The sequence below is a fragment of the Lacerta agilis genome, chromosome 4 (assembly GCF_009819535.1).
Source record: "Lacerta agilis isolate rLacAgi1 chromosome 4, rLacAgi1.pri, whole genome shotgun sequence".
Classification (NCBI taxonomy): Eukaryota; Metazoa; Chordata; class Lepidosauria; order Squamata; family Lacertidae; genus Lacerta; species Lacerta agilis.
Window position 1 is genome coordinate 68,764,429 of NC_046315.1, and position 24,359 is coordinate 68,788,787.

At 42.3% G+C, this 24,359-nt stretch overlaps 1 protein-coding gene across 2 annotated transcripts; it reads right to left on the bottom strand.

Moving 5' to 3' along the window:
• Positions 1-1,280: 1,280 nt before the first annotated feature.
• On the bottom strand, positions 1,281-22,866 carry XG (Xg glycoprotein (Xg blood group)). Of its 2 annotated transcripts, none has more exons than XM_033147466.1 (11): positions 22,623-22,866; positions 20,680-20,883; positions 10,146-10,184; positions 8,705-8,746; positions 8,036-8,101; positions 7,157-7,195; positions 5,276-5,344; positions 3,925-3,981; positions 3,430-3,468; positions 2,631-2,750; positions 1,281-1,534 (listed from the first exon to the last, which is right to left on the bottom strand). In XM_033147466.1, the coding sequence occupies exons 2-11, from the start codon at positions 20,735-20,737 to the stop codon at positions 1,518-1,520; spliced, it is 546 nt and encodes a 181-aa protein (XP_033003357.1). In that variant the 5' UTR covers positions 20,738-20,883; positions 22,623-22,866; the 3' UTR covers positions 1,281-1,517. The 2 variants fall into 2 exon arrangements, with proteins under 2 accessions (XP_033003357.1, XP_033003358.1); XM_033147467.1 differs by lacking the exon at positions 22,623-22,866 and adding an exon at positions 21,396-21,617.
• Positions 22,867-24,359: the final 1,493 nt, after the last annotated feature.

A 24,359-nucleotide genomic window follows, 5' to 3' on the forward strand; every position in this document is an offset into this window, starting at 1 on the left:
ACTTACCTATCAAAACGAACAGATAAGGACAGGCTTCCAAGGTGCACTGCAAACACCTGGCCTCACTTTAGATTAAAGTCAGGGGTGGGCTGGGCTTGTTTATTCTGAGAACACTTTTTTGAAATATGGCTGAAGAGAGACCACACACAAAGGATTCCATCTCAGACTTTTTTCTACTTTTATTTTAATCTGCAGCATATTAATATATTTAAATACTTATTCCATTACAATAAGTTCTTCATTTGGCACAGTTATTCAGGTGCAGTTTAGGACAGAAAGGAAAACAACAAGAACATAATCCCCACCACCACCACACGCAATGAATTCTGCAGCTAATATGCAACTGATACACTAACAAAAATGACCATGAGAAATCATAATGTATTAAAAATAGACAGAAAAGTCAGGGGTGGGGGGGGGAATCCCACCACCACTTTTAAAAATACAATATCCCTAAGCCAGAAACCCTTGAGCCCAACTAGTAGCCTTGCAGATACTAGTGGAGTTTTTAACACTGCACGATGCACAATACATTTTTTTTTTATCATACCAGACTGAATCCAGATGGGAATGTGCATTCGGAAACATGTTCATTTGTTCATGTGGATCCACATAGCTGATTGAGGGTTATTACTTGCAAGTGAACCCAATTTATTTCATATCTCACAGATACCAATAGATTGAATTCATGAATTAAAGAATCACTACCCTGTCCTTCCAGACAATTGACTAAAATCAGAAACCCCAACGAAGTCACATTAGCAACCAAAATAGATCTAAAAAGCAGATTTCACTAAAAAGCATAAGAAAATAAAATTGCCTTTGCCAAGTCCTTAAGAGCATACCACCAGCAGATAGATCTGGGGAGGTCATTCTATTGCCAGGGCAGCACGACCAAGAAAGCCTCATAGTCAGTAGTTATTCACCGAATCTCTGATGTTGGAAACTCCAACAACAGGGTCTCTGTTATTGATTCTAATACACAGACAGGTTTGTTGGGAGAATGCAGTTTTTCACATGCTCTGGATCTGATGCTACATTTACTGACTAGGACATCTGCTGCTTAATAAAATGTTACCAAAATGCATTAGGCTCATCCAAATAATGAGTAATGTCTGCACTGAGATAAATCACTTCATATTGCCATTACAAAGATTTATTGATATTCTGATTGTCAGTGGCAAATAAACCTGCATATTGCTCAAAGCTACCTCCAAGGTAGTGACCATGTTCCAATTACCCCCTGAGTAAAACAGAAAATATAGTTGAAAGACTTCCCCCCCTACAAAGTATGACATTTAGAAACATTTTTTGTCATATTATTGAAGAACTCTCATGTAGTTGTGTGCAATTAATTAGTCTCTAGGTTTGAAATATTGGTTAACAGTTTTCACTCAAGGAAAATGTCATTACTGAAAATCTCAATGGGAGAATTTATACATAAATGTAACACAGTGCATGAGAGTTTATAGATGATCTTCTGGAGGTCAGTATTTCTCAGTTGGTTTCTTGATGGTTTAGACAACTGCCCCACCTAAAATGAAAGATGTCATATAAATTTAAAATAGAGGAATGCATTACCCAAAGTGCAGTGCAATGCAAATACACTAACAAGGGAGAAAACCCCCATTGAACACAATGGGACTTGCTTCCAAACAAAAAGACAAATGCGTAGGATTATGTTGCAAACCCTTATAATTTGGTGAAATCCAAGCTCAGATCAGAGCCTATATGCTCAAAGGAACCATGAGTTTGTGTAACCACTTGTTTATCAAACTTTTACATGCCAATTGTATCTGCTGTGACTGCACTGGTAATTCTTCCAGTAAACCTGTCAAGTGTGCATTCCTAAATACTCAGGGATATGCAGTGCTTTTTTTTCTTAAAAAAATGTTTAGGAGTACTCTCATTTTCCTACTCATATTGAAATACTGCCCCCTCAAAGAGGCCAAACTTAGATTCACAACATGTTTAGGGGTATGCGTATCCCTGCACCCTCCCCAGAAAAAAAGCACTGGGGATATGCAATTGTGAGCTTCCTAATGCATGTCCTTGAACACTTAAGAACTTTATTTCATGTGTGTTTATGATTCCAGCCTTAATGAAGCTTAAAAATCTGGCATGGTAGAAGTTGAAACCAGAAAGATTTATTCTAAATGTAAAATAGTATTTCTCAGCTGTTCTCACACTTTTGTAGAAAAGAATGTACTTTTCCCCACGCTCTTGAGTCTCTAGTTCTGCTGTGGGTAATGCAGGGATTATTCTTCCCATCTCTGTTTGCTTGGAGAGTCAGATATCCCCAGTTATTCGGGAAGAGTCCAGAGTTCAGTGATAGAGCACACGCCTTGCATACCTAACATTCTGGGTTCAGGAATGTGACTGTCTGACAGTAGAGGTGGGAAATGCCTTAAAAACAGTTGACAGAGTAAATAGTAAAAGGCTAAACCACAGGTAGGCAGAAGGAATCTAGCAGGAATCATCTCTGGGTGATTTGAAGTAGATTGGCAAGAACAAAGAATCTCTAACTCATCTCTTCAGTTTTGAATTTTCATTGCAAGTGGTTTCATCCATTAGAACCATGATTATTTTTTAGTTCATCATAGCAAATATGTAACTACAGTTATTCTTACCTCTCGGTTTAAAACAGTATCTCTTTTTCTTGTAAGCAGTGTAGCCCGCTATTGCCCCACAGGCTAACAGCACAACTGCAACCACAACAGGAGACGAAATTTGAGCTGCCGAACTATCCACTAGAGAGAAGGGGAGGAAACACATATTTCTCTTCTGAAACATACGAATATTCTGTTTTAAGTATAGAAACTGAACCAGCACACTATGGTAGTTTCACACATGTATATTTTAAAAAGTATAATAATCCATGTCTGGGTGGTCTAATATTGTTTGTTTACTTTAAGAGAGAGAGATTTGAGTAGAACTCATAATCACAATAAATGAAGCAATGACTGACTACCAGGCTTTGGGAAGGAGGTGTGAGGATCTGGCAGAGTCTTAGAGCCCTCATACGTCCTTCCCAAAGCCCAGCATCTCCCAGTGAGGGCTGTGGGGCTTCAAAGGTTACCAAGGGCTACCAGAAAAGGCATTGAGGGCCACATGCAGACCTTCCTGAATTGGAAGGGAAAGCAGCTACACAGGCCACCAACTGGAGCATGCTCTTGATCCATGTTGGGGACATCAATGGTTTCATCCACAGATATCGCCTTCACCTGACTGCTGCTTACTTCAAACTGCAACTCCAGGGGCAAATAAATGCCTGAGGATGGGAAAGTGATTTTCATCAGACTGGGGACCTCCAGCTACTTTTTATTCGAAGTGAACATGGCTGATTTTTAAAAGCGCATCAATCATAAAATGTACTTTGCCCCCATAATATACTTCAACAAAAAAAAAAAACCTGTACACTAGCCTTACCAGTGTTTCCACCTTGGTTTGAAATGTGCTCGTTGCCCCCTGAAACAAAAGACAGCAACAAAAACAGAAACATGATTTTTGGGGAGAAGAGAAATAGAGAAATGTCAAAACCACAGCAAGCTATTTGGCAAGATTTGGTTAAAAAAATACTCTGCTAGAGTTATGCCGGTTATTAGGATGTTAGCTTAACCTTTTGTGCTTTCATTCTGTATCAGCAAGAAGAATAAGGATAATACATACTCCTCAGTCAATTACACCTTTTTGTAAACTCTTTGGCAGGACATTAATGTGGACATTAAGATGTTGCTAGGCCCCAACACAGATCAGCCTCAGCCAATAGCTAAGGATGAGTTGAAGTCCAACAATATCTGGAGGACCACAGTTTTCCCATCTGTGGTCTATGAATTTCTAAGAGTGCAGCTAAAATAATGCTGATGATAGGTTGCTATGATATGTTGTGAACCAATGTGAAGGACCTGAATCACTGTCGGTTACCTGCTGGTCCTGGAGGTGGAGGTCTCCCATCGTTGAGATCCAAATCATTAAAATCACCTACAAATAATTAAAATTATGGTATTAGTCCTTTTCTCCAAAGTATCTGTCAGGGGGCTGCCCTCGGCGCAAGGCAAGGAGTTGCCAGGGCTTTATCAGTATCGCGAGCCCCCGCCTCAACTGCTGAGCAATTCATCTTCCTCCAGTGGGGAAGGCAGTGATCCCTCTAGTGGGGAGGGAGAGATGTGACTGGGAAGTAGGAGTCAGGGCTCTGACAGGGAGAGGGAGCCCACATACCAAGCAGAGGCTGGAGGGGAGGCACCTTTTCCGTCTCCCCACTTGCGCAGGGGGGAAAGACGCTGAGGGGGTAGGCGGGGGTTCCGCATCCCGCGACTTTTATGCTGGGCAAAGAACTGGAAGGGATCATTCCCAGACTCTGCCAAAGGATGAGCTGGACGTATTTTTTATAGCTGCGCTGTACATATTTGCACAATAAAGAAACCTAGTTTCAGAAACCTTGGAGTCAGACTGGTTACTCATGAGCAGCCACTGAAAACCTTACAGTATCCTTCCCAGCTTTTCCCAGGATGAATGCTAATATTTTGCAAACATCTTTCTTGGCTCAAAGGCAGTTACCTGCCTTCAGCCTATATCAACACCAGGGTTTCCCAAACTTAGGTCTCCAGGTGTTTTGGACTACAACTTCCACCATCCCTAGCTAGCAGGACCAGTGGTCAAGGGTGATGGGAATTGTAGTCCAAAAACAGCTGGAGACCCAGGCTTGGGAAACCCTGATCTAGAGCTAGATACAAGAAATGAGCTATCTTTAACCTCAAAGCATCCATGAAGAAGTGTGCATGCACACAAAAGCTCATATCAAGAACAAACTTAGTTGGTCTCTAAGGTGCTCCTGGAAGGAATTTTATTATTTTTTCTTTTTTTTTCGACTACGGCAAACCAACACGGCTACCTACCTGTAACTCAAAGCATCCAGTTGGAGTCTGTTCAAAAGCTACAATACCTAGCAGTCAGATTGACAGAAAATTGCTATTCTAACAACAACAAAAATAGTGCAACAATATATTTTCAAATAGCTCATATACTGTAAGATATGTGCTGTTTTTGCAGAACGACCCTAGTCTTCCCCAACCTGATCTATTCCAGATGTTTTGAACTACAACCCCCATCAGCATGTGATGAGTTACCCCTCCAATAGCCTTGAGTGTCTCAAGACAGATCTCCTTGTCATCACATCAATCACTTTGCTCCTAAACTCAGTCATAATTATAAAAAATATATAGGCAACAAATTGCTTGTTAAACAGCCTTTTGCATTTACCACAAATTATGCTTACCAGAATTAATATGGCTTCCTGGCTGTGGACGTGGACGTGGGTATGGCTGAGGGTTTGGAGGAGGACCATCTAGAAAGGACAGGTACAATTTAAAGAAATGAAAATTCAAAACAAGGCACAGAATTCTTTCTTTCTCGCTTCAGCCTTTGCTGGGCTTTAGTTCTAGAAATATGGTACTTTGAAGGTTTCCATCTTGAAAGGTTGAGCCTAACATGCCCTAACTGGTTTTACAGGGTTTCCTTTTTCTTTTTTAAAGTGCAAATGTTTAGTTTGAATCAATTCCGATGATTAGTCCTTTTTTTAAAAGTTTACATAAATATCTGTGTTATGTTACAAAAACACAATATTGGTCCATTGTGCTAAGGAAAAATGAACGTTCCCCACATCAAATGGGGTGTGCATTTTGCGTGATCGTGAGTAGCCCCCTCGGATCATGGTGCAGCTCCTGGCCATTGGGCCTGACACCACCTTCCCAGGTTGGATACCTTTGGACTTTACCTACTTCAGCAGCCGCCCAATCCCGGCTGGGGAGGTGTTGCCGGGGGATTGGCCAGGTAGAAGGAGGGATTATACAGTACACACAATAGAAATTGAGTCATACCTGGGAAGCGGCCATTGGATTTAGTTTCCCCACCCTCCACTCCCTCAATTGACATTTACTTTGCAGGTTAACCATCTTTTTTTTCCACAGCCACACAGGCACGCAGGCGCTGCTATGTCAAGGTTGCTGTTGAAGGGCCGGAAAGGACTTTCCCTGCATCGTCAGGTTTCGCCTTTCCCGTAGCAATTCGTCACAACTCTGGTGGTTGCAGGCCTTGGGCGGAATCCTTTAGTCATCTACAAAATTGGGGGGGCAGTGACCCCTGCCCCCATTGCGGTGTCGATAACAGGGTTCCCGTTAAAGGGGTCTCAGGGGGAGGCATTGACCATACGCCTTGAGGTCATCACTGCCCTTCCCCTCCAGCGGCGGTGAACAGGGGGGCAGGCTATCTACTTGAACATATGTTCTCCAGAGCTAGCCCACTCCCCACTCATGCTGGATAACCCTGAAATTATCCAGAACCCCGGCTGGAAGGCTGGGAAGGATAAACGCCCAATGCCTGAGCCAAGGTCTCCCTACATCTGAATATTAATAAAGTTGTGGTCAATTTAATCCCATAGAACATTGTCACATGTCGTTATTTCCCTCAGGGGCTGCCCGGGGTTCGGGGGACTCTGCCTGGCCACACAAATAGCCAATTTACTTATGTTTCCTTCTGTTGATGCTTCTGTGTAGGTAGTGAGAGCACAGGTGTGGTAACCACAAGAAGTTCATGCACTCATTATTCTTTGTAAGTGGTATGGATTAAAAATGCAAAACACACTAAGAAGCAAGAGTCTCAAACTTTTTCAATAGGGGATGCAACATGTGAGTCTTATGATGCAATGCATATTTAAGGCTGTAATCCTATGCACTTTACCTGAGAATAAGGACTGTTGAGCATAGTATGATTTCCTAGGATTATAATATATTGCTTGTATGGTGGTGCAAGGCCTACATACCTTCATAAATTAACTACTCCATTTTTCTGTATTGCATCCTAAATATACCTGAAACTAGATTGTTAACTTGTCAATTTTAATGTTGACCCTAATTTCACAGTCACAATGAGTTCATAAATTCGTAGAATGCACATGTGAAAGGGCTAAAGTCTGATTCATAACCCTGTTAATCCAGATTACATGGATTTAAATGGGTAATGCAGAATGTGTTTAGATGAAATTAAGTTAAATTAGCATTACGAGTTTAAATCCAACTAATTGGAGTTCCTTTATTTGTGGATTTGGCTGGAAAAAAATTAAAAGATTACTGCAAAATGTAGGGTATGGACAAACACTTACCACCAGCACCGAAGGCATCTCCTAAGTGAAAGTCGGGATCTAAAAGAAATCAAAACATATTGCAAATGGATGAGCATTATCAATGTAGATAAAATACCAGTTTTCAACAATAAGTGAAAGCATTAAAATAGAAAACAAATATGAACAATTGTAACAGCCATCCCATGTCTATGCCCAGACAGTTCATCCCATCATTTATAATCCATTTTTTAATCTAAAGTTGGATAGGGATCCTGCAGCCCTTCAGATATTATTGAACTTCAGCTCCCATTAGCCACAGCTATCAATGGTCAGTGATAATGGGAATTGTCCTACAACATATGGAATGCCGCAGGTTCCTGTTCCTTAATCTAAAGTTCTCTTTCTCTCTCTCTCTCTCTCTCTACACACACACACACACACACACAAAACTACAACAGTACACAGCATAATTCAGGGCTGATCTGCTCCAGTCAGACATGCTAAGGGAACATTTCCAAAAGAAAAAAATAATAATCTCATAATAACAGGGAAAACTTAGGATAGAACTTAGAAAAATACTAATCTAATAAGGATTTCCAAAACATTTATGCTTATATAACTGTAATTATCAGAATTCCTTCCAGTAGCACCTTAGAGACCAACTAAGTTTGTTCTTGATATGAGCTTTCGCGTGCATGCACACTTCTTCAGATACTTCTTCAGATGTGCTTGCACACGAAAGCTCATACCAATAACAAACTTAGTTGGTCTCTAAGGTGCTACTGGAAGGATTTTTTTTAATTTTTATTTTGTTTCGACTACGGCAGACCAACACGGCTATCTACCTGTAACTCTAATTATCAGAAATGAACACTCATTTATTTATTTTTAGATCATAAAAGTGAAAATACTTCTTACCATTGTTTGCGTTGCCACCTCCGTGTGGTCTAAGGTCCGGATACAGCTTAGGTCTGGAGTTGCCATCTATTAAACATTTTGAGAAGCGTATCCATGAAGAGAAACAAAATGGAAATCAGAATTAATGCCCCTGTTTTAAATCTGTATCCAGTGTTAACTATAACATTTTAAATCTGCCTAATTAACAATGCAAATCATTCATTCCATTATTTCCTTTGCTACCTGAATGCGGTTCAAGGTGAGAATACAGGTTAGGTCTGGGATTGCCACCAATTAATGATAAACATTTCCATAAATGAATATAATCTATACATATTTTTCTTCCCTTAGCAAGAGCATTGTTTTAACTTCCTTAGTTTAAGGCAGGCAAAGGCAAACTCGGCCCTCCAGATGTTTTGGGACTACAACTAGCATCATCCCTAGCTAGGAGGACCAGTGGTCAGGGATGATGGGAGTTGTAGTCCAAAAACATCTGGAGAGCCGAGTTTGCCAATGTCTGGTTTAAGGCAAGGGTCACTAGCCTTTATAGCCCATGAAACAGATTTGATGTTTTGGGAAAGTTCCCAAGCACCAGCCACAAAATGGCTGCTGCGTGAGTGTGGCATAACATAAAATATCTACCACATCTAAAAGAGCATAAAAAGAGGGAGTATAATTACAGCATCTCACCCACTGAAGGCTTTTTGGTAGCTGGAGGCGGCTTTGGGGTACCTAACACGATAAAAATCAAAGTTAGTGTATCATACAGCATATCAAAAGCAGTGGCAACTTGATATTACGTTTCTCAATCCAAGCGGGATGATTAAGGTTGAAATTCTATACTCATTTGGCTGCAGGGTGGCACTTTCTTATTTCACCTCAGGTGGCAAAATGGGACACACCACCCTTGACCTGTATATACATTGCATTGTGAAATATGATTGGCCCTTTATTTTAAAGCAGGGGTTGGGAAGTCCAGACTTGAGGGCCAAATGTAGCCACCTAAGCCCCTCAGGGACTCTTTCCCTGTTCTATGCCATCCTCAAGCACCCTTGCCTGGCTGGAAGGTGTCCTTCTTGAACTGCAAAAAATGCCTCTTGCTTGCTGGGATGGAAGATGAAGAGGGGTGTGTGTGTGTGTGTGTGTGTGTGTGTGAAACCTCTGACTTTTACATGGCTGAAATGTAGCCTGTCATGTGAAGATAAGAATTACATTTGCCCAATTTTGCCTCGAGCCCCTTCTGCCACAGTGCCCAGGTGGTTCCCCATGCAGGAATGTGGTCCCTGGACTGAAGAAGATGTTCACACCCCTGCTTTAAAGTAGAAGCAACTCCAATGGCCCCTTCTAGATTTATATATTTTTTCGTCTCCCTTCTCCCAGATAGCAAGTAGCTGGTGCTAGATACTCTTGGATTCAATCAAGAAGAATCACATTTCAAGGCATTTAAAAATATGTTTAAAATGAAGAATTCTTGGGCCAAGATCCAACTGCATCTTCTGTGAATCCCCCTCCAAGATCTACTCCTGGGTAAAGAAGGTACCATCCAGAACCCCAAACTCATTATTTGAGTTTGCCTATACTAAAAAAAAAAAAAAGGTTGCTATTTAGATAGAAAGACAAGTTGCTAAAAAACAAACAAACCCCAAAACAACATGTACACACAATGGCATCTGATGAAGGATTCTGGGAGGATTATGCATATGTAGTTCTCCGCATAGGTTGTTGTGTGGGGAGGAATAGGAAGCACAAATGGTTTAGGAAAAGTTAGGATATGCATAATTTACATACATGCTCCTTTGAATCCTAGATTTGGGTTTCTCTTTTGGTCATGACCAGAAGCGGGAGATCTCCAGCAAATCATGTTAAACGTGTTCTGCCTCTTTTTTAAATTTCTTTTTAAAATAATAACAAGAATAAAAATAAAAACAACAACTAGAACTGCAGCATTTGTTTTACTTCTTTTAGACCCCTTTGTGTGTTTTGTTTCTTCAGAAAATCTACCCAGGGTTCCATATTTATTTCTGTGCAATGATTTCCAGTTTTGCCATTGACTTACGTTGAAAGAGGATTCACTTCAGTTTGATGTTTAGATCAAATAAATAATATTAATTTTTTTTGCCAGGAATCTTACCTTTGTCAAGAGCATCCGCTAAGTCAAAGTCATCACTGCCTATCGAAAGAACACAATAATTTAGAAAGACATTATAACAGAATGCAAAGCTTCAGTCTGCCTTGTTTCCCCAGGATATCTGCCAAGGATTCTGGCCTGCTATAACAGCATGATGGCAGACTTGTGTAACCTGAGCTTTATATAAAATCTGAAAGATTGTGGTTGCTCTGAGTTAAACTAGTCTGGAAGGAACCCAAAATAACTTTCCCCGCCCAAACTTGATATTAGTAAATTTTATTTTCTATCCTGTTCCTAATGATTCCCATCACAGAATGTGCCTTTTTCCACAGCTTTTGCATCGGGGTCCCATGGAAGATGGCATGACTGATGCAGTTGGCCCACTTGATTCAAAACAGGAACTCTCAGAAATGAAACATAATGATCTCATTTATAGAATCACACTAGCTTAATTCATCAGAATGAACATGAAACATGTGATGCAGCCTCTAGAGTCTAGAAGCCGGTTTGGCTGCAACTCCCAAAAGCTTGTTTACGAATTCCCAAAGTAATCTCAATGGAAGTGTTCGAAAACAAGTATTTTGGTTTGCAGGTATCATTTCCCTACACCCGATCCGCCCCAAATAAAAAGGATGTTTTCAATGGTGCCATGATGCCAATGTGCCAACAAGATTTCTTCCTGAAGTCTTGAATTCTCTCCTCCTGTTGCATGGTGGCAAACCACTTGAAAATAAACTGTGAATATTGGATAGAAGAAGATTATAGCTGGCATGCCCAATATCCTGGGAATGCTGAAGATATCCAATCAGGTATATTAATATTTGCTCAGCACAGAGTTAAACTATGGAACTCACTTCCACTGGAGGCAGTAATTCTGGTTTTGTCCCCATTCTCCTCTCTGCTGAACCCTACAACAGCAACACTGAAACAAAGATGGAGGAAGGAAATAGTGCCACCCCACTGAACTGGTTATAGACAGGAGATGGTGCCTGAAGGCAGACTGCAATTGCTCTACTAGACTAGCCACCACTGAGAGGGGTGAGGTTGTGTTCTGTTGGTGAAGCAGGCAAGCAAGCAGGGATTTGAGGAGTTTCTGGGCCAGGATGGTGAAAACTGGGGACGCCATACAGATGAGAAAGAACCATTTAAATCTTGGACCCAAAGCATAACGGAAAAGTGCTATAGAAATGATTAACAGTAATATTGATGTGGTGACATTGTTTCATTAAGACCTCTTCCTGTCTGTGCTCCAGTTAATCTGTAGTCTTTCCATCACTCTGCAAGTTAAGCAAATGAGGCATTAGGAAAGACAAAGCACTGTAGCACATAGGAAATGTGAAACTGTGAAATAATTCCACTTTAAGTGCCAACAGAACTGCAGCAGTATAAAATCTGATTGATGTACAGTGGTACCTCGGGTTACATATGCTTCAGGTTACGTACATACGCTTCAGATTACATACTCCGCCAACCCAGAATAACGTTGCTTCAGGATAAGAACAGCAAATCGTGCTCTGGCGGCGAAGCAGCAGCGGGAGGCCCCATTAGCTAAAGTGGTGCTTCAGGTTAAGAACAGTTTCAGGTTAAGAACAGACCTCCGGAACAAATTAAGTTCTTAACCCGAGGTACCACTGTATTCACATAACATTGAGGGCGAATCAGAATCAAAATTGCTTTTAGCATAGCTACAGTTGCTGTGCAGATCAGGAGACAGCTACTAAAAACAAAAGCTGCTACACTGAAAAACCTTACATTGTTTCTGATCAGAGTTGTTGATGGCACTATTCCTAGCTTTGCTTTTTTGCGATGGGGTGGGGTTCTCTAGAGCCTATGCATTTATAATTCTGGATTGAAATCTGAGGCTGAGTACATACCACATATTTAAAGTGCATCTTCCACCCTACAAATAATCTTGAAAACTGTCATTGCTTAAGGTGCTGGGAACCATGGCTTGTGAGAAAAAAACCTACAGTTCTCCCAGAATTATTGGATGGGGGTACAGTACTTTCAATGTATGGTGTGTGTACATAGTCCTTACATCATTTTGCATCTGGAAAAAATCACAGAAGAAGTTGACATTTCTCATCCATTTTACTTAATAACAATGTCTTCTGAATTGGGAAGAAGTCCAACTGAGTGTCAAATTCAGCTCTCCACACAACATTTTTTTTAATACTGTGAGTAGATCATAGTCTCTTGGGAGTTGGACAGCCCTGCCATATATAAACAAATTTTAGATTTCCAGTTGCTCTTCAGTGCCTGGCAAAGCCTGCTGTTGGGGGGGAGGGATATGTTGAGGTATCAATGTGCTAAAAGCCACACAATGTTGTGATGACCAGTGACTAAATGTTCTGATACATTTGTGCATGGGTGGTGAAATCACAGGACCACAGGATAAGAAATGACATCTTGAGTTAAGACAGAAAGTGGTGAACCACTATGCATTTGGTATGTGTCAGAACCACAGTGCTTCAACAACAATCAGCCATAATAACCAACAACCATGTCAGCTCCTTAACTGTTCCTCTGAATCTGCCTCCGGAAAATGTAATGTTAGGGCAGTCTAATAAACTGACCTGGATGCTGAAGTAAAAAGGTAAAGGTAAAGGACCCCTGACCATTAGGTCCAGTCGTGTCTGACTCTGGGGTTCGGGCTCATCTCGCGTTACTGGCCGAGGGAGCCGGCGTACAAGTTCTGGGTCATGTGGCCAGCATGACAAAGCAGCTTCTGGTGAACCAGAGCAGCACACGGAAACGCCGTTTACCTTCCGGCTGGAGCGGTACCTATGTATCTACTTGCACTTTGATGTGCTTTCGAACTGCTAGGTGGGCAGGAGCAGGGACTGAGCAATGGGAGCTCACCCATTGTGGGGATTCGAACCGCCGACCTTCTGATCAGCAAGCCCTAGACTCTGTGGTTTAACCCACAGCACCACCCGTGTCCCAGGTGGATGCTGAAGTAGTAAGATGTTATTGGCTGTCCAAGACCCATCAGTCTTGATCAGCATGGCCCATGATCAGTGGTTATGGGAGTTGTAGTATGTGGTATGCAGTGAAATTTTTCAAAGGAGAATAGTTAGGGCCAGAGGCACTAGCTTGCAAGGGCAACCAATGCTCATGTTGGACATTGCAACATCCTGACACCATGTGTGTGAGCATCACACACCCCTCCCTAAACTAGGCAGAAGCTTTGCGAGCTTTGGGGAGGAGGCACCAGAGGAACATTTAGGGCAGCCTTTCTCAACCTTGGATCCCCAGATGTTTTTGGCCTACAACTCCCATCATCCCTGACCACTGGTCCTGCTACCTAGGGATCATGGGAGTTGTAGGCCAAAAACATCTGTGGACCCAAGGTTGAGAAAGGCTGATTTAGGGGATTAGCCTAGTTCCCCTAGTCCACTGACGGCACACCACTGGTCCAATAACATCTGGAGGGCCACAGGTTTCCCATACCTGACCTAGAGCATCCTTAGATCCCATTGACAAGCCATGAAACACCTGAGGTCTGGGATCACTCAGTAAATCCCAGTGTGCTGATGCAAGGACAGATTACACTAGAAGCAGCAGTTGATATCATCAATGTAAAAGTCCATAGATCAGTGGTAGGGCATCTGCTTTGCATGCAAAGAAGGTCTCAAGCTCAATCCCATATCTGAATGGCATCTCCAGATAGGACTGATAATGCCCATCATCTGAACCCTGGAGAGCTGCTGTCAGTTGGTGTGTAGCCATACTGAGCTGGATAGACCAATGGGTCTATTAAGTATAAGGTAGCTTCCAATGCTCCTAATTCAAATGCTTGGAGTCGTGCAGGCAGTGCAAATGGATTGGTAAAAATAGTCCTTTTCCGATAACAACAGACAATCTCACCCAAAACATCTCCTCTGTGGAACATCTGTACATACCCAAACAGCAGAGTGCCAGTTTCTTTTTATTGCACTGCTTTGTTCCAACAAATCTGTGTTGAACAGCGGATGAATATTTTGAAAAGCCAGCAATATATTCTGTCTAAAGGGGAACTCATACCCTCCAACATTTCACCAATTACAATAGGGACGTCCCATTCCATAATGATAACTTTACTATTTATACCCCATACATCTTACTGGGTTGCCATATATATATATATCACATAATGAAACATTAAACATTAAAAATTCCCTTCAGATGGCTCAGCAGTCGGATAACTCCACACCCTCCAACATTTCTGTAATGAAAACAGAGACACCCTTAGGGAAAGTTGGACTTTCCAGGATCAACTCAGAAACCAGGACAGCTTCTTTAAATCAGGGATGTCCCTGGAAAATTGGGACAATTGGAGGGCCTGGAAACTATCCTGAAAATCTGGCAATATGAGTAGGGTTGCTTTCTAATGACAAAAATGGAACATGGGCAGCTTCAGTGAATGAAAAATGGGTAATCATTCTCCTTTCCAGTGATTTTTGCACTGGAGTATCCGTATTTTAAAACTTGACGAAATAGGATGTGATAAGTGACTTCCTGGATGACACAAGCACCTCATTACTCAGTTCCCTCTAGACACCGTTATCGAGGCAATTTGCATGGCAATCTCAATAGGTACCTCATTACTGGCTTTTGAGCGGTTCTGCAGTTGGAGTGCAGGAAAACACATCTTTGTGAGGAAAATGGCTCTGTTGACACAGAAGACAGAGGCATGCAGGGCACTCAAAGAAGAATCACACACATATGTTCATGGTTTGGGGGAGCAAAGATTATTATTAGGGCATCAATGATTTAATTCATGCTATATGGAACTTTAATATACTGTGATTAAAAGCCAGAGGAGATAATGAAGCAGGAGGGAGAAAACAGAGAGCAACCACAGTCTCTCAGTATCCTTGCTGCAGTATGAAATCGTATCCTTTGTCTAATCCAAGAGTGAGAATTGCAAGGGAATATAGAAATAAATTATGGGGAAACAGGTGGCCCTTTATGCAATATTGTCAAGAAAATAATTACCTCCCACGAAAGCAAATTCAGGTAGGTTTTGAGTTTTTATAAAAGAAATGTTGTAATTTTCTGCTAAGTTATATTTACTTGTGGAATATTATGATTGGAAGGTTTTTAAAAATAAAAACAGTTTTGCTGATCTTGTTAATAATGGTAAAAAAAAATTTTAAGGAATAGAATCCTGTATAGCACCACCAAAGCTCATACCAATAACAAACTTGGTTGGTCTCTAAGGTGCTACTAGAAGGATTTTTAAAATTTTAATATTTTTGTTTTACTATGGCAGACCAACACGGCTACCTACGTGTACAAAGAAGCACAGATTGATTGATTGACTGACTGACTGACTAGGAAAAATGACATTGCGATGGGGGAATGGTGCAACCCTGCATTATTTCTCTTTCTTTCATAGCTTTATCTGTGGGCAAGCACACATACAAATGTCACACTTCAAAAACAGCTCCAAGCTGCACAGGTAGCAGGATCTGTGATATCACAGGTATTATCAACAGTCAAAGAACAACAAACTGCATTTCTGTTATTGAAATGTAGATTGGCAGGCCTTTGACCCTTCCTGTTTTGCGTCTCTCCTCTCCCCCACTTTAGCTCCTCATTATTTGCTTAGAAGTTACAGAAGCACAGACTTGGAAGGGACCATGGGCCTCAGCAAATCCAACTTCATATTCATGCAGGAACCTTGTAACATAAACAATCATGGAAATGGTTTCAACTGGGTGCGTTTTCCTAAACTGAGTGCATACTACGGACAGGGAAAACAGGTTGATCAGCAGCACTGTCAACAACCACTTATGACAGTGGCTCATAAGCCAAGGGAAGAGAAGACGAGGATAAAGAAGAGTGAAAGAGGTTGCTTATGATTCAGAGGCCATGACTAACTTCCGAGAGGATGGCAGGCACAGACTCATGAACATGCCCCTTCCTCACCAGCAGGTTGTCAACATGACTCAACATATTGAAGCCATGAGGTGAGATTGGCATTCAAGATGACGTTTAAACAACACTTAAAGATTGGGACTTTGAGGGAAAGGTGTGGAACATGTGACTGCAGTCCTCATGTCAGCTTTTTATACAGCAAACAGTGCTAACAGGTATATGTGGACCTGAAACAGAGGATTGACATGGCTTCAGTGTGGAGCATGGACTATTTGGAAATAATCTAGTGCTATGTTGGCCATGGGGGCCTGACATTTTAGGGAAGGGTGGGCACTCAAGTCAAGTGCAAATCAGTAGTATCAAAAATAAGTATTGGTAATGAGGTTTCACTACAAACAGTCCCTCATGAGGAAATCACTGAAGCAGACTATGGATTCTGTCATAGCAGCAATATTTTTGTTGTTGTTCAGTCATTCAGTCGTGTCCGACTCTTCGTGACCCCATGGACCAGAGCACGCCAGGCACGCCTATCCTTCACTGCCTCCCGCAGTTTGGCCAAATAGGAGCAATATACATTATTATTATTAGTCATCGTCGTCGTCATATAATACCACCCTTCATCCAAAGATCTCAGGGCAGTTCACAACATAAAAATACAACTGTTGAATTGAATATGTCCTATAAAATACACCGTTCAATATACAGGCTGCCTCTGCATTTGAAAACTGAAGTCTTACCAAGTGTCATAAAGAGGCAACTCCCAGTCTGATTTTTTTGTAGAACAAGAAAGTCCACATACCAAACTTAATGAGATGGTGTGGATTATCATTCTTCACCTACTCAGATGAACTTTCTTCTTCTCTGGAAGACTGTCATCCTTTCAGTCATTCATTAGTTATGTGATAAACTGAAAAGCTTGTCCAGCACACCAGTTTTCAGGCAATTATCATTCATTTCAGAAAAATTGGGCTAAGTTTTGTAAATTAGGACTGTTGGTGTTAATGAATTAAGTTTTTAAATGCATGAGTCGGGAAAACAGCTTGTTCAATAATGCTCAAGACGAAACACTAGATCAGGAGTTTGCAAGTCACATAATAGAGCTGTGTGGGTAATGCAGCTATATTAATACAAAGATCACTTATTTTTATGGCCAGAACTTGCATTCCTTTCTCTTCTTACACTGGTAAAGACTTTCACTTGCATTTCAGAGTTTGCAAAGAGCACCTGTTCATTGCAGGCCTTGGGTTGTTTCTGCTTCCATAGTTTGTAACAGCAAAGCCGTGCCTAGGCCTATAACCTTGCTGGATTTTGCCTCCTGCCTCTGCCCTCCCCCTCCACTGCATGCAAAAATAAAAATGCAAACTCATGAGATCACCTACAGATGATTGGTACTATTGGGAGTCTGAACTCATTACATTATGTATTTAAAAAGCCTGTTGGTGCTTTTTTATTTTTTTAAAAATGAAAATATAGCAGTACTGATTATAATGCTAATAAGCAGCTTCCAGATTGCAGTAAAAGGGCTGGACGTTTTAAAAAATACAAAATGAATGTGACCAAGTAGTACAATCCTCTTTTGTAAGCATTCTTTTTACCCAAATGTGTAATTTAAAGGTCTAATAACTACAGAGCCTAGGGTTTGCTGATCAGAAGGTCGGCGGTTCGAATCCCCGCGACGGGGTGAGCTCCCTTTGCTCAGTCCCAGCTCCTGCCAACCTAGCAGTTCGAAAGCATGTCAAAGTGCAAGTAGATAAATAGGTACCGCTCCGTCGGGAAGGTAAACGGTGTTTCTGTGCCCTGCTCTGGTTCACCAGAAAGCAGCTTAGTCATGCTGGCCACATGACCCAGAAGCTGTACGATGGCTCCCTCAGCCAATAAAGCAAGATGAGCGCTGCAACCTCAGAGTCGTCCGTGACTGAACCTACTGGTCAGCGGTCCCTTTACCTTTACCTTACACTTCCGTTAAGTAGACTTTCTAACAGAAAGAGGTGGCCACCTCTGGAAGCTGATTTTGGGTATAATGGAAAGGCAGCAAAGGGTTCTACCCCCCCCTTAATGTATCGTTTTTATCTGTTATAGTTTGTGGGATTTTCTGCCTCAGGTGCCAAAATAACATGGCCAGCCTTAGGTAAGGTTCACCATGACTAGAGATAAGACATTTTGCTGCCTGAGGCAGAGCAACAAATTCTTCCTTAAGTTGCATACACACCATACATTTTGTTATGTACTGAGTTGAATAGGATCCAAACTGCAGCAGTCTGATTGGTCCTAGAACAATAGGATTGAGATTGCAGCAGTCTGATTGGTCCCAGAACAATAGGATTGAGATTGCAGCAGTCTGATTGGTCCACAGGAGCCACCCAATCCAACTCCAGGTGGAAGTGAATCCACACTCTGATTGGGATACAGGAGTATCCCAGAATTAGCCAATCACGTGGGGCCCATTGTGTAAATATTGTATATAAAGCAAAAGTTTTGGGGGAACTGCATTCCTCACTACTATGAGCTGAATAAAGAGCATGAAATTCACACTGGACTCCGAGTATATTTCACATTTAAAGCACATTCTCCCCCCCCCACCCCCAACAAAAATCCTAGGAACTCTAGTTTATTCCTCGCAGGGCTGTAAGTCCCAGCCATTTAGCAAACTACAATTCCCAGGATTCTTTTGGAGGAGGGCATTTTCTTTAAATCGGCTTTAAATGTATGGTGTGCATGCAGCCTCAGTGAAAGATGGTTCTGGACTTACTCCCAAATATGTGGTGATGGGAGTTCAGCTTAAATTAGGGTTACCATACGTACAGAATTTCTGGAATAGAATACCTGTACTGCAGTTGCAAGCAGTGTCCGGGTGGAAATCAGGAAAAAACTCAACTACTTTTCTTTCCGGATTTTAACGTTTTGAAATATGGCAACCCCAGCTTAAAGACGACCAAATATTGTAGTCGCCAATGTGCTTCAAGATAATGCTCTGATCCAATGAAAAAGTTAACACCACATGATATGAAGAACCACAGTTGGTTGATGTTTCTTAGAACTATATAGCTGGGAAATGGCCCCTCTGTTGGAAATGAATTGCAAAGTAATAAAAAATAATATTTTTGTTGTAATTTATAATCCAAATAAATTATCGGGCAACATCATTTATGCATTTCTCTTACAGAACTGAGCTCTAATTATTATTAATATTAGATGCCCCTGCTCTAAACAGAGGTGGAGCTGTGCACGTGGGGGCGGGGCCATGGGGGCGGATTGAGCATCCCAGGGGGGCACCACAGCGAGTGTCCCAGGGGCGAGACGCCCATGGGGGGTGGAGCGAGCCACCCGTGGCGGGCTGCTTTCCCTGGAGGGGGGGGGAGAAGGGAGCCGCACTGCTTTGCCAGCAGCCTTCCTCCCTTCCCTCTTCCTTTTGACAGCTCAGGGCAGGCTCCCCCCCAGGAAGCATCCCAGGAGCGGGGGGGGGGCAATGGCGCGCTACCCGCTCACAACTCCCAAGCCTCCCCCGAGCTGTCAAAACGAAGGGGGGAAGGCTGCTGGTAAGGCAGCGCAGCTCCACCCCTTCCCCTGACAGCTCGAGGTAGGCTTGGGAGTCGCGGGCAGGTGGCTCACCGAATGTCACCCCCCTCAGTGATGACACCCAAGGTGGAGGGCCCCATCGCCTCCCCTTCCTTCATCCTTGGCTCTATCATAGAAATGTGTTTGAAAGTTTATTTTTCCTTATTGGAGAAATACATACATGCCAGGGGAAATAGAAGCCTTATTACAATCTGATTCTTCTAACCTGTTTAATTATCTTACTTCGTCATTTTTTTTTTTCTAGCCATCCCCAGTCTGTAAATGTACAACATTTACAGACTGCTGTTCAAGTGAAGCTTGTTCAGAAGGCAGCTTACAACAACTTAAAATATTTTTAAAAAACAAAAAACTCCTATATAAAAGCTGTCGTTAAAACAACAAACATGCAAACTGCAAACAAGCAAAAGTAAGAAATTGCCATTACCCTTAAATGCCAGGTGGAATGAAATAACCTTCAGATGTCCACTGAAGGTGACCACAGGCCATCTTTGGGGATATTAATCCACAACTCTGGAACCAATAGAGAAAAATACCTGCCCCTGGGGGATGATCTCAACCATCTCACCTTCCTAAAGGAGGGAACCTGGAGCAGGCTCTCATGAGCAGACCTGAAGGCCCAGGTAGCTTCCTATGCAAATACTTCCTGATACACCCAGAATGCAGAGGTCTGTAAACAAACTGCTTGCCAGTACAGATGTTTTAGATGTATTTTCACCAACCTATGAGTGTCAACAGATGGGGAGCCATGTTCTGTACCAGCTGCTGCTTGAGAACAATTGTCAAGAGCAGCCCAATGTGGAGATCACAGAGGTAGGAATGTAGGCAAATATCTTCTCTCCCAGCAGCAGGAGGTGGAGCTGGCAAAGTAATAAGTTGAGTATGGGGCACTCTTGTCCACATCTACCACCTGATGGTTGGAAGAGCACTACCACCCACCCCAAAGTTAGAGAGAGAGAGAGAGAGAACCTGTATCTTTTCATCCTAGGCATAAAATCTAGGAAGGACCACACCATCAACAAATTACGAGCCTATTGGGGCTTAATGCTTCATTGACCACCCCATGCCAGATGTGAAAAGAGCCACAAGGGCTTCTTACCTGTGACCGTAAGCAGAAAGCAACCTGCACACAAAAGGGCAGCTGCCAACTTCACCATGGCCTTGCCTGTCTTCCTTTTGTCTGAAGCGGATAAAGGAGTCACAGCTGTACAGTTCCTTTCCTTGCTTCGTAAGAAGAAAGACCCTCACGCAGATGATGGCTGTATACTCCCATGAACCGCTTGTGGTCTCGCTGGTGTCCTACCTAGAAGCCCACGTCACCCGCAGGAGAAAAGGTTTGGAAGGCATCAAAAGCTGATCACAAAGTATCTCAGACAAACAGTTGGCAGCTGCATTATACAACACCCACATCTGCATCCATTCACCTATGAGCAAGAGGCATGTAGATTCAGGAAAAGGGAGGGATCAGCTGTTTGCAGCCAGTCAAATTGCACAAACTAAGGCTTTCCCCAGCTCACCTCCCTTCCCACAGAGAAGACACTCAGCGTTCGGAAATAATTGTCATATGATTAAACAGCCAAGCAGGGTGTGGCATAAGTATGCATTATGCTAATCCCCAGCAGAAGGAAAATGTCTGTGAAGCAAGCTCAACCAACTTGTTGTAAAATCACCAGGGAGCTGTGGGTCACATCTTTGCTTTGCAGAGAATGAGTGCAAAGTGTCAAGGAGGATCCCCTTGTTGCATTCCCCATCTGTTATTACAATAGTTGAGACAGAGAAAGGATGGAACGAAAGCCCAAACTATACACAGGCTACCTGTTAACAAGCTGTCAAAACATGCCCTGGCCATCTGTAGGTGTTGCACTGTAAGAACTTGAAAAGCTCCCTGATTGAAAGCTTGGTTCACTCAGCTGCTCATGAATCATAAGATTCAACTGGAAAAAAAGAGAGCAGAGTTTCCTCACATTTTGACTAGCAGCATAGCTTGCATGTGACAAAAGCACAGAACAAGAAATAACTTGGAATTAACATGCTGCAAAACAGCAACTTAAGTTGCACATTATACAGCCAACCATTTAGTGCCAAGATGCAGGGTGATCATGTAAGATTATTTTTGAGTAGGCATGAGTAGTTTGGGCAGGCTTATGCCTTCCGATAATGCTGCCGTCTTTAAAAGATCAACAGTGCTGAATAGTCTGCTGTGGAGACTCAAGCCGTGTGTGTGTGTGTGTGTGTGTATAGAAATAAACATATAGACACCCTCACAGTCTTTCCTGCAAGGAAATCAATGCTGAGATATATTTCTCCCCATTTTATCTTCACAATAACCCTGCGAGGTAGGCTAGGTGGACAGACAGGACTGGCTTAAGATCATAAAGGTAGCTACAATCCAAGGCCACTAGCCATGATGGTTGCATACTACTTTCAGGATCAGAGGAAGTATCTGTATACTACTTCAGAACCTGCATTTCTATACACATTACCTGGCTAGAGATACGCACTGAAATATTCAGAGGGTGGATTTCAAAGGCTGATTTTGTTTTGGTTCATGTAATGTTTCAAAAAGTGTGAATTAGGGTTAGGGTATCAGCTTTGAATGTGATCTGAACCCATATTCTTCCCCATCCCTCTACTTCTTCAAACAAATGGCAGAATCCAGAAAGCCCATTTTTGGCACAGGCACATATTTGTGCATGGAGTGATGGGGGGGAGGACTTGTAGTGGACGGCTACCATCCCCCCTCACCCATTCCTCCTAGGCACTGGCAGGAACTGGTCAAGGTGGGTGAGAGTGCCGTTCTTTGTTGCAAAACGTAAATCAGTAGAACTGCCACCACCTCTATTACTGTGACACAGACTTCCAGAGTTTTACTAGAAATTCAACAGGTAGGTGTTGAGTGGTCAGGCACCAGTTTAGCTTACAGAAAGGCAAAAGTCCTTTTCCAAATTTATTGAAAAGACAACTCAAAAGGTTTGCACATTTCTTAGAAGGTTACAAACAAGAAAATAACAACATTGTAGAATATGACTAAAACATACTTACAAAATAACCAGGTCTCATAGTACAGTGTGTGGTCAAGAGTCCATTAACTCCTGAGGGAGAGCACCAGGGCAAGGTGTTCTGCAATTTGCATCTGAATCCCCAAATCCTTTATCCCCACAATCCCACATGAGACACAAGTTAGGGACCAATCCTTTCTTTAGGTTAATGACAAATTTACCCATAGCTGCATGATGGAACTATATTTCCTGAGTGTCAGGAGATCACACAGCTGAACCTTGTTTGGTCTTCAGACCTTGAGAACAAAGGACACTCCCTAGATTCCCACATCTCTCAACCAGGCTCCTAAGTTTGTGAAGTGCTTGATAGCCTTTACAACCCAATCAATACTCAAGCCCCCAGCTGTGTCAGGTTCTCACTTTTGCATTGTAAATCTGCATTGCAAACCAGGTAACATCTCTTCCTGGTCAGGATGCAATTTAGCTCACTCTTAAAGACAGAGGAGTTCCTCTTAAGGGGCCACACACCCACTTCCCAGAATACCACAGCTCTATTTCTCCCACAATGCTACACTCCGGCATGAACCAAAGTTTGCCAAAACAAAATAAAAAAAAAATTCCTTCCAGTAGCACCTTAGAGACCAACTAAGTTTGTTCTTGGTAAGAACAAACTTAGTTGGTCTCTAAAGTGCTACTGGAAGGAATTTTTTATTTTATTTTGTTTTGACTATGGCAGACCAACATGGCTACCTACCTGTAACTCAAAGTTTGCCAGATACACAGAAATTACAACTTCACTACAAGGCTGTTCCAGGATCCTCAGCCCTGGGCCTGCTCACCCAAACTGTTATCTTCCTGGGGCTCTTCTAACTGGGACGCTAGTGTTGTATTGGTCAACTTGCAGTGGGAAACAGAAAGAGAAAGCAGCCAGTCACAGGCAGGTATTGAAGACTTGTGAACATTGCCTTGAGCTCCCATGGAAGAATTGTCGGGAGTATCAATAAAATAAGGTTATCAACCCAGGGTTGCCAAATAACTCTAACCCATGGAAAGGTGTAGTAGAGCCCCATCTCTTCACCTTGGCTTGCATGGAGAAAGGGATAAGGCTTTTGAAGACTATGCTGGAGGCTATATTAAGGTCCTCTTGCTTACTCCTAGCTTACTGGCATCCTTCCAAAGCTAGTCCAGGCATTTACCTAATTAAAAACCAAACCAGGTCATTATCAGTTATTGTGTGCAGAGGAGGGCAACTAAGATGATCAAGGGTCTGGAAGCCAAGCCTTATGAGGAACGGTTGAAGAAGCTGGGTATTCTTAACCTGGAAAAGAGGAGACTGAGAGGAGATATGATAGCCATCTTCAAATATCAAAGGGTTGTCACATGGAAGATGGCGCAAGCTTGCTTTCTCCTGCTCTGGGGGGTAGGACTCAAACCAACCGCTTCAAGTTAATAGAAAGGAGATTCATACTAAACACCAGGAAGAACTTTCTGACAATAAGAGCTGTTCGACAGCGGAATGGTCTCCCTTGGGAAATTGTGAACTCTCCTTCTTTGGAGGTTTTTAAGCAGAGCTTGGGTGGCCATCTGTCTTGGATGCTTTAGCTGAGATTCCTGTATTGCAGGGGTTTGGATGAGGTGACCCTTGGTGTCCCTTCCAAGTCTACAATTCCATGATTGTTGACAAGCTGTATATTTTTGGTTTTCAATCCCAAAGCCTCTGCTAAAATCATACAGCCGTTTTGTCTAGACCTCCTTAAAAACATACAGACAAGCGAAAAAC

What these genes read in the sequence shown, in the direction of transcription:
- XG (XM_033147466.1), bottom strand. Translation starts at nt 20,737, where the DNA reads ATGGTGAAGTTGGCAGCTGCCCTTTTGTGTGCAGGTTGCTTTCTGCTT. An exon ending in AGCGGATGCTCTTGACAAAG is followed by an intron (nt 8,747 to 10,145) that starts GTAAGATTCCTG and finishes TTATCGTGTTAG; the next exon opens with GTACCCCAAAGCCGCCTCCA. An exon ending in AGATGCCTTCGGTGCTGGTG is followed by an intron (nt 5,345 to 7,156) that starts GTAAGTGTTTGT and finishes TGTCCTTTCTAG; the next exon opens with ATGGTCCTCCTCCAAACCCT.